This window comes from Pagrus major, chromosome 5, assembly GCF_040436345.1.
Source record: "Pagrus major chromosome 5, Pma_NU_1.0".
In the NCBI taxonomy this organism is placed as follows: domain Eukaryota; kingdom Metazoa; phylum Chordata; class Actinopteri; order Spariformes; family Sparidae; genus Pagrus; species Pagrus major.
Window position 1 is genome coordinate 728,864 of NC_133219.1, and position 15,859 is coordinate 744,722.

Genomic DNA, 15,859 nt, shown 5'->3' on the forward strand with positions numbered 1-15,859 from the left:
AAGGTGTTTGTGCGCTGATTTTCAGCAAAAACCAAGATGGAAAAAGACAAAATGATGAGTGAGAGGATGAATGAGGATGCACAGAGAGCAAGGATTATTTCTGCACTGAAAATGTGAATCTGCGGGCTGGTATTGTGGTTCAACAAGTCAGCTTGGTTACAAATACTGAAAAGCATGTATGCATATACTCTCATAGAAACTAAAGGCTATTATTGACCTGCTCCACACACATAGATGCATGATCAGACTGTGCTGTGGATGAAAGAGAGATGTGTCTGTCATTGGCTATAGCTTGTTCCTGGCACATGACCCATCTGTGACTCAGATATTTAGCCTGGGACGTTGGTGACGCGCCGGCAAGTTGTCTCCGAGTTCACCAATCAGGCCTCTGAACAGTTCACACATACCTATGATGGTTTACGGGAGCGCGCACCAATCTGCCCCTGATCTGGAGCTAAAATCCTGCATCAGCAGCAACACATCAGACATAACATATTAAAGAGGTCATATTCAGCTTTTTGCCTTTCCTTTATTGTGTTACAAAGCATTTCTGTGCATGTAAAAGGTCTGCAAAGAGAAAAAGCCCAAAGTCCATGCAAAAGGGAGTGACTCTCTCCCACAGAAAACACTGCTCCTGATTGGCTACATCCTGCCAGTAACAATACGCAAAATGGCAAGATGTCTCACTCCGTAGCTAAAACGGAGCGTTTAAGACACAGTGTGTAAAGGGATGCTGCAGCAATGCACCCTATGAGAAAAATAATGTGTTTTTTGAAACACAAACTACTGGCACCCCCAAACAGTATAGTATGAACCTGAAAATGATAATAATATGACCTCTTTAAACGATAAATAATAACCACTGGACTCAAAGACATTGAAGAGAAAAACAAAGCAGGATGTAATTCAGAAGATGTTATCTCAACTACAGAGATGCAGATGATTATTTGAATTGGTTTATATCAAAGTATTTTTTATTTTGTATTACGTTTCTTCGTGTTGTCATACAGCCACTCTGCTGTCCTCACTTTGTCTCACTGTGTTCTTTAAGCTCAGGGCTTTATCAGTTCAAATGTTAAGTCAGGCTTCACCCTCCTCCGACCAACTGGGAGTTTTGCAATCCATTTCACATTAAAATAGAATGGCACTCAGTAGAGTGCATACCTCCACCAAGGCCCAAAATTCACCTTTAATTCAATCAAGTATAATTCAATATCAAAATGTTAAACCACCCATAACTACTTAACCATTATTTACAGTCACCAGATCTGTAACAGCCAACCACTAGGACAACAGTAGTTTGGTAGAAGAAGAAACAAAATTACACTAAAATACTGTCTCAGCTGTAACTTGGCGCTAGTAGCAGGTTCCTGTCCCAAATTGTTTCTATATAGTGGCAGAAAACAGACTACCCTCTATGAAAACATGTTCAGAACCACAAGATACAGATTTTTATCAGGATCCACATCACACAGTGCTAACTCACACTCGCACCTGATTTTTTACATTATGATCCATTCAATGTTGTAAAATGCCCTATAATGTTAAAGAAAGTGAGAAAAAACCTTTTATCCAGATCTGCACCACAAGTTACTGGGGTCTGTTCTGGGCTGAGACCCGTCCTCAATCCAATTTCTGTAGAAATCCATGTAATCCTGCTGACAAACCAACCAACCAACGGACAGACAGACAAATGGGACACGGGAGAAAACCTCCTTGGTAGAGATGGTTATAATAATAATAATAATAAAAAAAAAACTATGCCCCTAAAGTTATTTCTGTACAAGCATTGAGTCAGTGAAATTTTAATTGCTGAAAATAGAAAATACTGTATACTATAGACTGAATATACTATATACTAAATACTGTCTGTTTACGCCAGATGAGGAAGCTACTTTGGGAGAACTGCACTTGATCTGCACCAGAATAAAAATAGAGCCCAACACTCACACTGCCACCATTTATAGAGCACAGTGTAAACCACCGCACAACCCGACTACTCCTACAGTCAACCACCTCCACGTTACAGATGGACACAAGTACAGCTGAATAACAGAGCGAGAAGAAAGACACGCTGGAGAGGAAACCGGCTCAGAGAGGAAGGAAAGACAACACGACAGCCGGAGAGGTCAAAGGGTCACAGAGGAGCTCCGGCCTGAACAACACTCATCACATGTCCTGCAACCAAGTCAGCTTCCTGTGGTTGACGCACAGACTGCAGTGCTGTGGAGCTGCACGATGACCCCAGTGACACACTGCACACATATTAATACACACAGCCAGTACAGTGTGTGATCAAAAGTTTAATACATATTAATTTATATTAATAACAACTAGGTTTTCATACAGAGCAGGTCTATATTATTATTATTATTACTATGATCATTATCATTATTACAGCAGCTCAGAGTGGAGCATGTGGAGGTGGAGATAGTGTTGATACTGATGTTAATGCTGAGTTCATGTCTGCAGTGATTCTACAATTCATCTGTGGTCCAGTTCAAATCCAAGCTGGATGAGCTCAAAGCAGAACACCATGTCAGAGATGTGTTTGTGTTACATATCTAATATTAGTATTTTTGTTATTTAATGCTTGTTTCTTTTCATGTTGTAAATGCCATCGGTGCCATGTTTATATCTGGTCTTCAGAGGCAAAGAACTTTCCCAGCTAAATTGCAAAACATTAGTGAATCCAGCAGAAAACATAATCATCCTCTGTTCACATGTGGATTATTTCACAATACATGAATTATCTCTCTAACACACACACACACACACACACAGCGGTAGTTGGGGTTACCTGTGTTACAGTGTTACATACATATGCATGTTACATAACTTTTTCACAGCCCCCTAAATTCCATTTAGTTAATTTTTGTGTATCAGCAGCCACATTTATCAAATACAAATGTTAAAATAACATTACAACCAGCGTGGGGGTGTAAAGGTTTTCTGTATACTGTAGAGAATCTCTTAACATCCCGACAGCAATCAATAATATAAATCAAATGCTATGACAAATAAAAAAACAATCCAATAACTGTGGCTGTTACAGGCCCAACCAACTTGTTATTGACTCACAATAGCCACGTTGGTTGTTTACGTTCATTATCATGATATCACATGTGAATGACATATGAGGTAGTTGTGTATGGTTAGTGATGACAACACTGTGCTGCGCTCACAGCACACAGTCTCTGAGCCTGCTCTTCAGAAGCTTGCTAACTCAGCGACACAAAGCACACAGCCGCTGAGCCTAGCTAACCTTAGCATAAAGCACACACATGCAGCAGTAAGGAGAAACTGTCGCACCGGATACCATTTTCAGACAGAGGCACATTTAAGACTGCCATTTCACTTGTCTTTACATGATTGTGGCATTGGAAGGAGATGTTTTTTATGTATTTATTAGACAGAAAATTGAGGGAGCTTGACGAACAAGCTGCCAACACATCTCCCTGCTGGCCAGCGAGAGCTACGAGGCAGTCTGTGTTTTTACCTTTTCTCAGGAGTGGCTCTGAAGGGAGGCCTGTTGCTGGTTACTACTTCTCCTGCTAACCCCAGCTTTAACATTAGCGTTACTTTACAATTTGTCGGTGGACATCAGCTACACTTATTGAGGTCAGTGTGTAAAATAATAAGCTGTAGCTACAGAGTTGTAGGAGTCACATTACAAACGTACAAAAGGGAATAATGACAACTGGTTCTGGTTTTGCAGACTGAAAATACGCTGGAAGGGAAATTACACAGAGCCCAGCAATGCCCAACAGTGGTGACTGACAGAAATCAAAGATTCTCATGAAAGCATTAGCTGGTGCTAATTTGTCTAAACCAAGGCTAACTTGGCTAAATCAAGCTAGTAGTGATGGCGGGTCAGGATTATTTCATACCCACACCCACCCAGCCCGTTATGAGAGCCAACCCATACTGCCCAACCCAAAAATATATGTGAAAAACAATGACCCATACCCAGTCCGACCCTCAAAACAACTTAGTACATTAGAATGGCACATTGTTAGGACTGAGGATAACACAAAGGGCAAAACTATACGACATTGTGCACTGCAAGGTTCTGATCCGGCTGCTGGGGGGAGAGGAGTCCGGTACAAAACGCTCTCTCACTTTTCTCCCTCTCCTCTTACTCCCCCACTCACAGTAGTGAGAAGATCTAGGCTAAATACAGTTAATGAAAAAAAAATGAATTGTTTTAAATGGTATTTATTGTTGAATGGCAGCAAAAGAACTTTGAACTCTGAGCACAGACTGGACCTCTCTTTTCCTTTCACAACCACAAAATGACAACGCATTCTTCCTATCGTAATGGTGAGCTGTCACAAAATGGTTATGTGTGGGTGGGGGTCGATTTACAGACCTGGCAACTTGAATCTGACGTCTAAGATCAAACTAAGCACTGTATAGACATTATTGATGATTAATAATTGATGAACATCTTGTAAAATGTCCAACGTAATCAGTAACACCAGTGTTGTCACAGCCAGTTGGAAAATCTCACCATGACATCCCTAACACACATACACACACACACACACACACACACACACACACACACGCACACATAATTAAAAGCCACTGATACTCAATGCATTTTTCCATCCAATGTGACTATGAAGTGATGGAAAATTTAGATTCTTTGACAGCATGATGCTGATGAATACAGAGGATCTACAGATGCGACCAAAACCAGACAGACACCAACAGGTAACAGCCTCACCAGTCGGCAGCTGGTCATACTGGAAACCAGCTGGGCTCCCTGGCAGCACAGGATGAATCCAGCGAGGTTAAGGAGCACACACACCACAGACAGCAGGACAAACACATTGACCTGAAGATGGAGGGATGGGGGGAGGGGGTGTGACAGAAGGAAGGGAAGATGGATTATTGGGTTTGAACAGTTGTGTCTCACCTGTTGACATATACTGTAACAAATATTCATTCAGCATGATGAAATCAAACGGTGAGTGACAGTGACAAAACACTTACAGTAAGTTGAAATGTGTCACAGAGATGAGATGACAGACATTAGATTAGAATAAAGACCATCTGAAATCACCCAAAATTTTTTTCTAATTTATTGTTAATATATTTTTAAATGTAAAGAGGAGCAGAATGTCTCACAGCCCTGAGTATGTGGGCCGGTGTGTGTCTCTGACAAACAGCTGTGCCAACAGGAGCAGAACCACAGCTCACACTGGAGGACAGACTGTAGTGGTGGTTAGGGATGCTCCGATCAGGGTTTTTTGCCCCCGATACGAGTCCGAGTCCTTTGATTTTTGAGTATCTGCCGATACCGAGTCCCGATCCGATACTCTTATAATACATTTAAAAAATTAAAAAGATCGAAGAAAACTATCCAAGGTGTCCCTTATTTTTTATTATATTTTACCACCCCTCGATATCCCAACTTTACATATCTGACAGTTTGCAACTGCATCGTTCTCGTCACTCACTTTAAAATACTTCCACACAGCAGACATGGTGCGCCACAACTCGCCACTCCGCTTCAAAACAAACTGGCGTGCTGGTCTTCTGCGCATGCGCATGTCGTAAACGGTGGTAGTAAATACTCATTTTATTTTTTTTTATTTTGAATCACCAATAGCCCATATATCAACAATCTAATACAAATAATGACTAAATAAATATATATAAAACCGATCTCTGATCGGGTCGTAACGTCCGAGTCCCGATCGAGTCTTCAGTGGCGTGATCGGCCCCGATTTCCGAGTCACGTGATCGGATCGGTACAACCCTAGTGGTGGTGTAGGAAAATGACCACACCTGGCAGCGACCAGCTAAAAATTCCAATGCTGACATTTTGCAGGTAAGCTGTTTAAAGCAACATTATGTAGAAATTGGGATTTTGTGTGATTTAGTGCCCACCACAGTTTCTGAGTGCAACACCAGTCATACATACAAATCCCAGGTCTGTAACAATTTATCCGATGTGATGAAGGTGCGCAGTACAAACAGTACTCATTACTACAAACTATTGCCCCAATTACAAGTATCTCACACCCTCCTGTGTTAACTAAAGAACCCTTAAATATTTCAACATTGACTCTGCAAACCAAAAAACTGTAGGTGGTGTGGGAGTGGTGGTGTGCATGTTGAAAACCTCCGTCAGCTGGATTGCACCCAACGATTGGCTGATGAAGAGGCCAAAATCAAGATGGCTCTCCTAAACGCCCGGTCACTATCCAACAAAACTTTTGTCCTTCGTGACCTCTGTAACTCTCATGCCTTAGATTTAATGTTTATAACTGAGACGTGGTTGCGTGATGGGGAAGTTGCACCCCTGCTGGAACTTTGTCCTCCTGACTGTAGCTTTTTCAGCTCTCCTAGGCTGACTGGTAGAGGTGGGGGAATTGCCTCATTTTTTAATAATAGTTTTAAATGCAAATTAATTTCATATTGTGATCATTTCACTAGTTTTGAATTGCAGCTTTTCACGATAAACATACCATCTGTTGTTCTAATTGCTGTGATTTACCGTCCACCGAAGTACAACGATCAGTTCATCCCGGAATTTGCTGACTTTTTATCCAGATTTATTTTACATTACGAGAAGATACTGATCGTTGGTGACTTCAATATTCACATTTGTTGTAACGACAAGCCTCTGGCTAAAGACTTCTTAAATGTTATCAAGTCTTTTGATCTCATACAGTTTGTTTCTGGACCAACACATCAGCATGGACACACATTAGATCTGGCTCTAGGCTATGGGTTGTCTGTGTCAATGAATGAATTTTCTGTCTTGCCAATTTTAGATCACTCAGTGTTACTTTTTGATATTACGATCCCAAATCTATTTTCCTCTAAAATAACATCCCCAAATATGAGGTTGTCTCGTTATATAGGACCTGGGGTCCTGAATGATCTTAACCTTAGACTGCCGTCGACAGTTAACTCAGTCTTCACCCAATCCCTCTCAGTGGACAGTCTTACTGAAAACTTTATAGTACACTCCAGGGATTGTTGGATTTGGTCTCAGTAGTCTCAGTAGTGCTCCCAGAAAAATCCCATGCCCTGGCTAAACGAGGACTTGTTAAGTCTCAGAAAAAGCTGCAGAAAACAGGAACGCCAGTGGCGTCATTCTAGACTGGAGGGTCATTATCAAACATGGCAAGACAGCCTGACCACTTACCAGTCCAGAATGTCTGCCACGAAGGCAGCCTACTATTCTAATCTGATTTTGAATAACAAGCACAACCCAAGGCTGTTATTTGACACTGTTTCTAAGTTGACGCAAGATCAACAGCTAGTCATCAGCACTGACCTCTCAGCACAGGATTTTATGGAATATTTTAATAATAGAGTGGAGGACATCACATCCAGAGTAATCCAGACTTTTGCTGGGGGATCAGACTCTGTTGTCAATATACGTAGCTCTGTAGAACAAGGTCTCTCCGTTTTTGAATCTACCTCCTTGGCCGCTCTAGCTAAGATCGCTATGGCTGCAAGAAGCACGACCTGCTCTCTTGATCCTCTCCCGGCATGGGTTGTAAAGGAGCTTTGGCCAACGCTAGGTTTATATATTTTAGATATCCTTAATCTCTCGCTAGCCACTGGAGTGTTTCCGTCATGTTTTAAGACCGCTGTGGTTAAACCCTTATTAAAGAAACCAAATCTGGATGCAAACTCCTTAGCTAATTATAGACCAGTCTCAAATCTAGCTTTTTTATCCAAAGTCTTTGAGAAAGTGGTCTCACACTAACTTTTACAGTTTCTGTCTTCGAATGATCTATTTGAGCCACTACAGTCTGCCTTTCGTGCTAATCACTCTACAGAAACAGCACTCACAAAAGTGGTAAACGATTTATTATTGGCCCTAGATTTGGAGACAACATCTGTCTTGCTGTTGTTAGACCTTAGCACTGCGTTTGATACAGTGGATCACGATATACTTTTGGACAGGCTCGAAAACTATTTTGGCATCTCAGGCCAGGTGCTTAAATGGTTAAGATCTTACCTGTCAGATCTATCTCAATGTGTTCTATATAACAACAGGTTTTCTGAGTCTTGCCCTGTTAGGTACGGGGTTCCACAAGGCTCGGTCCTAGGTCCACTGCTGTTTTCATTATACTTGGCACCACTAGGTCTGATTATGCGTTCTTTTGGAATTGTTTTTCACTGTTATGCCGATGATTTGCAAATATATATGCCAGTTGTTGCAGAAAATGGGTCTTGCTCTGATAAACTTACAGCCTGTTTGGCCACTGTGAGGACCTGGCTATTAACAAACTTTCTGCTACTTAATGCAGCTAAGACCGAAATGATAGCTATTGGATGGGCAAAGTTATGCCACCGGTTTGATCACTTTACTGTGTCTCTGGATGAATGTGTTATTCACTGCAAGGGTAAGGTAAAAAATCTTGGAGTGCTCTTTGATCAGACCCTTTCATTTGAGTCATATGTAAAGAAGGTGACAAAAGTAGCATTTTTTCACCTCAGAAAAATCGCTAAGATCAGATCTATCCTCTCATTAAAAGATGCAGAGACTCTTATTCATGCCTTTGTGACTCAGGTCCTTTGGAGTGCAGGGGGCACTCCTGAGGACTTTCTATGACTCTGTTTTCTATGGTGTAGTCTGCTGGAGCAGCAGCATCTCAGCAGCAGGCAGGAAGAGACTTGATAAACTTATCAAGAAGGCCAGCTCCATCCTGGGATGCCCTCTTGACCCAGTAGAGGTGGTGGGAGAGAGCAGGATGATGGACAAGCTGTCATCGCTGCTGGTGAAGGAGTCCCACCCCCTGCAGGACACCATCACAGCACTGGGCAGCTCCTTCAGCAACAGACTGATACACCCTAAGGGCCGGATCTACTAAAGGTTTGCGTGTATTAAAACGTGTGCAAACTCCTTGCACACGCAAAAAAAATGTACGAACTGATTTACTAACAGTGCGCAAAAAGGGTTGCGTCTGTCAAAGGTGCAAAATAGCGCATCTGCATCCAGTTAGTAAGTTTGCAGCAATGAATATGCAATATGGGGCGTTTACATGCAATTGTGCGTGTTCTGGGTGGAGAAAATGTAAATATATTAATTTAGCACACGCAAAGTGATTTATCAAACCTGAAAGCAATTTTGCTAATAGAAACTGCTTCTGTATTTAACACGTCTCAAAGGGAGGTGCAAACGGTTTGTATGTATAATTGCGCACACATGGCTGCGGTTATTGTTGCAAGAAGGAGACGCCGAAACAATGGAAGGAGACGCCGAGAATGCATTTTTCACCCTCGTGTGAACATTTTTGGGATGAATGAGGAAACTATCATTAGAACATATCGCCTATCCAGCCTTGCCATTTTGGAGCTGTTGGAGGAACTCAGAGCGGATTGTACCTGCTCCTCAACGCTGGTCAGAGGCATCTCATCCACGGTGCCCCCGCCTGTTTTATTTGCAGACCTTTCATTATACGCCAATTTTTCTTTTGTGCTTCTTCTGATGTCTTGGTATCTCGTTTTCACTTCATCCACTGTTCACCTGTTTTTTCCAACAGCATTAACTTTTTCACCGATTTTCTCCCACACGGCATTCCTTTGCGTGACCATCAGATTCCTTTGCTGCAGCTCATTGAAATGTTTATTCGCTTCCTCTACCAACACTTCTAATTCCAAAGGGTCGAATTTGACTTTGCGCTTTCGCTCTCTCAAACTCGCCATGCTGAAAACCATGAAACACACTAAACCCTCATTTAAATAGGCGTGTCTCCAACACGTTTGCACCTGTTGTCATTTACGCAACCACTCTTAGTAAATTGCCCGCAAACTGCGGTTCAACCCCACACGCAAATTTCTAGATTGCACACGCAGATTAGTACAAGCAATTTGGGATCTTAGTAGATCCGGCCCTAAGTGTGTGAAGGAGCAGTATCGCAGGTCCTTCCTTCCTGCTGCTGTCAGCACTGCTCCCAATAGACCTCATTCTGCACTCTGCACTGTCAATTTTCCTAAAACCCGTATTTATTATTATATTGTAAATACAAATTCACTGCTGTTAATTTTGTACAATATCATGTTTATATGTATATACAAGCCTATTCTATTTCTTACCTTCTTAATTTATATTGTTAATTTTTTATTATTGTTTTTTTGTAAATATTCTGTCCTTTGGCTGCTGTGGCAAACAAATTTCCCCGTTGTGGGACAATAAAGGAATTCTGATTCTGATTCTGATTCAAGGTTAGACTATTGTAATGTGCTTTTATCAGGGCTGCCCAAAAAGAGGCTTCGTGGTCTGCAGTTGGTCCAAAATGCAGCAGCCCATATGCTGACCGGACTGTCACAATATGAACATATTAGCCCTGTGTTGGCCTCTCTTCATTGGCTCCCTGTTCAGGTCAGAGCCGACTTCAAGGTGCTGTTGTTGACCTACAAAATTTTAAATGGTCTTGCTCCAATCTATTTGTCAGACCTTGTTAACACCTATGTACCTGTACGGCCTTTACGCTCCCAGGCGAGCGGTTGTCTGAGTGTCCCAAAGGTAAATAAAAGAACAGCCGGTGAGCGGGCTTTTTCCTTCCGCGCACCTACCCTGTGGAACAGTCTTCCTCTGGACATCAGGCAGTCATGTTCAGTTGAGGTCTTTAAAGCCAAGCTTAAGACCCACTTGTATACTGTCACATATGAGTCCTAGGTGTTTTGCCTTTTCTTTCATTCTTGTTTGAATTGTGTTTTATTGCTTTGTATGTTTCTATATGTTTTTAAATGTTTTGTAACTGTACAGCACTTTGATGGAAAGTGCTCTATAAATAAAATGATTATTATTAAATTATTATTACATGGTAACAATGTTATGTCTTGAAAACTTGTATCTTGAAGTGTTGGATAAAACTACAGTGTGTTCAAGTATAATCCTGAGTTACTGTTGTGTAGAATACAGGCGATGTCATCCACCGTTAAAATTGGCCCTCAGGGGCGGGTGTTTAAGAAATAGGTGGAGACCCTTCAGCATAAAAGCAGGAGCGCAGAGAGAACTTGTTTAGTTCGCTTCCAGGTCTGAACTCAGTCTTAATTAGTGTTGCTGTCTTGTAGAACCCAATAAACTCTGCTCGCTTGACGCTGCTCCTCTCCAGTGGTCTTCTTTGAGCTTATTTCTTGACTCCAGCCTACATTGTTATCATTGTTGTCACTGTTATCATCCTCACAGCAGTGTACATTCCCCCCAGTGCCAAGACCAGAGAAGTCCTGAATATTCTATACCGCTCCATCAGTGGACTGCAATCTACACACCCAGAGGGAGTTTTCATTGTGGCAGGGGACTTTAATCAGGCCAAGATGAAAACTGTGTTTCCTCACTTCCATCAGTATGTGGATTTTGCAACCTGGGGAGAGAGCACGCTGGACCTGGCCTACAGTAACATCAAAAAGGCACTCAGGGCTGCACCCCACCCCGGCTCCTCAGACCATCTCTCTGTGATGCTTATTCCTGCATACAAGCCTGGCTGACCAGAGAGGTACGTGCAATGCTGAAAACACGGAATGTCGCTTTCAAATCTGGTGACACGGTGGCACTTAGAACAGCTAGAGCCAACCTGAACCATGCCATAAGGGTTGCAAAGCGTGCTCACGGTCAGAAAGTACAGGACTTTTTCCACGACCCCACGAACACCAGACGAATGTGGTAGGATATTCAAGTCATCACAGACTACAAAGCTTCTCCTCCCCCCTGCGACGACAACATCAACTTTCTAAACAAACTCAACAACCACTTCGGGAGGTTTGAGGAACTCAACACCACTACTGCGAGGAAATCTATTCCTCACCCGGATGAGCAGCCACTCAGCCTGGACACAGTTGATGTCCGTAGAACCCTGAGGAGAGTAAACACCCGGAAAAAGCAGCAGGCCCGGACGACATACCAGGATGGGTGCTCAAGGAATGTGCTGACCAGCTGGCAGGGGTTCTCACAGACATCTTTAACACCTCGCTGATCCAGGCTGTGGTACCAACATTTTTAAAGACTGCTACAATTATACTGGTGCCTAAAAACCCCACAATCTCCTCCCTCAATGATTACCGCCCCGTAGCACTCACTCCGATCATGATGAAGTGCTTCGAGAGGCTGGTAAAGGACCACATTGTCTCCAGACTCCCCCCAACATTCAACCCGTACCAGTTTGCTTACCGGCCTAAGTGCTCCACAGAGGACGCCATCTCCTCTGCACTCCACCCGAGCTTAGAACATCTGGAAGGGAAGAACACACATGTGCGAATGTTGTTTCTGGACTTCAGCTCGGCATTCAATACCATCATCCCGCAGCATCTGGTGAGCAAACTGGCCCCTCTTGGCTTCAGCACCCCCCTGTGTAACTGGCTGCTTGACTCCCTGTCAAACAGACCCCAGTATGTGCGAGTGGGCAAGAACGCCTCCAGTGTCATCTCCCTGAGCACCGGCTCCCCTCAAGGCTGCGTCCTCAGCCCGCTGCTGTTCACCCTGATGACCCACGACTGGTGCAAAATCAACAACCTCGCCCTGAACGTCGAAAAAACCAAGGAGATCATCGTCGACTTCAGGAAGAGCCAGCCCAGTCATACACCACTCCTCATCAACGACACAGCAGTAGAGCGAAGTCAGCAGCACCAAGTTCCTGGGGGTGCAGATAACAGAAACTCTGACCTGGTCCCACCACACTGGAGCTCTTGTAAAGAGAGCTCAGCAGCGCATGCACTTTCTGCGCCGGATGAAGAGAGCACACCTCCCCCCTCCAATTCTGACCACCTTCTACAGAGGCACTATAGAGAGCATACAGACCAGCTGCATCCCTGTCTGGAGCCTGCAATGCCTCTGACTGGAAGTCCCTGCAGAGGGTGGTGAGGACAGCGGAGAAAATCATCGGGACTTCTCTTCCTCCCATCCAGAACAGCCCGGTTCCATAACAGCTTCTTCCCACAAGACATAAGACTGCCACTGGCGTTCCTGTTTTCTGCAGCTTTTTCTGAGACTTAACAAGTCCTCGTTTAGCCAGGGCATGGGAAGACTACGATTTGGTATCGTGTCGGACCAAGTACCAGGACCCAACTGGCCTATTTCCTGGTCCCTTGGGACTCAACAGAAGTAAACATGTATGTAACGCTGTGATCCTACTGTTACACGTGGCTGTAACAGACACTGTACCATCAAAATGATTTTAAAGCCGTTTTAAGTTAAAAAAGGTTACATGATGTTGCTTTAAGAGGTTTAATGTGCAACAGCTGATGAATCAATTAGCTTCCTGCCTGCCAACTGGTTGTTTGACAGATTTTTGAGTAAGTCTACATGAAGCCGGGTACATTTGTAATGCCATCTCCTTTCTGTGATCACACATTTTAAACTTTGATAAAGGTGATCATACAGCACAGCTGTTGTCATTAATCTATATTTATAATGATTTTGTCACTCTACTCAGCAACCATGGAGATGATTTTATCAGCTGGCTGTCTACCTCACTCTTAACAGATGTTGGCTGTGCTGCACAATTCTGGTGTTTGCTAACTGAAAAGAGGGCAAAGAAGATTATGTTTAGAAGCTTTTATGTTGTTTAAGTGTTTCACTGTCATGGAGGTCTACTAAAGCCATCTGGAAACACTTTTATTTGTGGATGCAAGTTATCCTCACACAAAAATAACATTTTCAAATGTAGATGGAGTAGTGTCAAGCTGTATCTTTGTTTTATAGATAAAGATATGTTAGCTAGAAAGGTCATGTGGGTTGCTGTTAAAAGTCTGCAACTCTTGTGTTGTTTGATGTCTGGCTCTGTGTCAGTAGGCCTCAATACAGAGAACACCCAGTTTGAATTTGAGAGTTCATGTGTTGACGAGTAGATGTAACTTTTAGTTAACACTTCTGATGTGCTGGATTCTTCTGAAGCACAGTGCTACACTAAGCTTTCCACCTTCTTATTAGCAGAAGTCGTATTCCTGGTATGTCAGCCTGTTTATTTTGTGCTGCTGATTTTTCATCCAAATCACTAATTAAATCCATACTTGTGTTACAAAAGCTCATGATTATTAAAGGACTGATTGTCAAGACATTTTTTCAAAGACTCTGCAAATTAACGTTCCCTCTGACCCACTGAGCACTACAGACTGTGATGAATAAGCTGACAAATCTTTCCTCTTTACTAAGGAAGTTTATTCAAGACAGATAATGGATCCAAGAAGAAGAACTTCCATTACAACACCCCTTGACAATGCTGGGAGAGTGTGGGACTCCACGTAATCAATAACCTAGTCAATTCCACACCTCCAGCTTTGACTTTGGCATGATACACAATCACAGGCCAGCAAGCACTGTCTGGTAGCAGTGGGCTCTCTCTGTGTTCTACATCTTTTATTACATCCTGTCTTAAATGCCAGAGGATCCACGAAGCTCAGTCCAGATTAAATTTCATTACTGTCAATAAATTGAACTCAGTCTTCCTCGACTTTTACTCAAAGAACTGTCTGCTTGACAGAATCATTTCCAAAAAGCTAATTTCACAAAATACTGAGCTACTTTCAAGTCACTCAGTCTGTCAGTATGCTTCAGTAGAGGAGCTTGTCAAATGGCACCCACACCTTTCTGTCATTTGAATTGGGGGAATTTCTGAAACTGGCAATCAGACCATCATGCCCACTTCATGGTGGGATTGGCTAGATGTGTTGAGACAAGAAAATACATGGTGAGTAAGCTTCATTTGTACAGCTGAGCGCAAACACTGTGAATGCCTTTGAGGAAAGACTGTCTGAAAGTGTGCCGTTTTCCCAATCTGTATGATTATCACATCTACACACAGTCAAACTGGCTGTTTTGTCTTCAGGTGTTGTCTGATGACAAGTTATAAGACTTTCATTAAGTCTAACTCTGATTTACTATTTATGATTGACATTTGCTTCAGCAATAGCCATTCAATGAATTTATATTTGGCAAATATCTCCTCATAAATTTGTGTTTTTCTATTATGAATGCCAAGAGAGTCCAAAGATTCCACTCTTACCACACTGGATTTGAATTATCTTCACATATACAAGGTACTGACAGGAAACAATGCAGAGTATAAGCCAGTGTTACTGCTTGTCATTTGATCTGGTTGATCTCAGTGTCACTGTTTACTGTTCACTCTTCTACAGCCATGTCAGGGCTGGATTTAGTTACTTCTAATGCTACAATGTATTTGTTACTAAGGACAGTGGTGACTGCAGAAATCTGCAAAAATGTATCTAAAAAAATGCAAAACAAGTCATTTTTCTGTATTGGTCTGACAGCAGGTAAGTTTCAAAATTGCAGGTGGGAAAACTGCGTTTGTTTGGCTGCACTGTCAACAGATACACCGACTGCTCTAATGTTGGATTTGTGACAGTAGCTGCTCAAGGAGTGTTTGCTGTAGTATCAATCTGTACTTGCGGTGCAGATGTGTTTTTGCGAAATTGACTACAACGATTTTAACAGAGCAGTAGGAACACATCAATCCACGCATTAATGTTGCATTGTTTTCTGAAAAGGATGCAGCTTTTCATTATGGTGACATACATATTGTTAAATGTCCATGGTTCGAACGTCTTTTTCTACGTCTTCAACCAGAGGAGGGTTTTCTTTGACCAATCATGTGACACAAAGAGCAGATTTTCATTGCAACTGAGGTACAAAAGGGACCTCAGTAGGTGATTGCACTGGTGACTTCTTCCCTTGTAACTGAAGTAGTGCTGATCAGAGGATGGTAGCCTCCACACTGTTGGGCCCTGTAGCGCCACATTATGTAATAACGCCCCATTATGTAATAATGTAATACATTTTCACTTCATTATGTAATAATGGCGCATTTTGTAATAATCTGCTACATTTTGTAATAAAATTCTTGAACGCAATATGTAATAAACT

The 15,859-nt window shown here is 42.5% G+C and overlaps 1 protein-coding gene across 2 annotated transcripts in view; it reads right to left on the reverse strand.

Moving 5' to 3' along the window:
* The window catches only part of fam189a2 (family with sequence similarity 189 member A2), a 78,800-nt gene that overhangs the window by 38,989 nt on the left and 23,952 nt on the right, over window positions 1-15,859 (reverse strand). For both annotated transcript variants that reach the window (XM_073466006.1, XM_073466004.1), the window contains exon 3: window positions 4,733-4,843. In XM_073466006.1, the coding sequence (XP_073322107.1) occupies window positions 4,733-4,843 (111 nt within the window). The remainder of the gene's footprint in view (window positions 1-4,732; window positions 4,844-15,859) is intronic.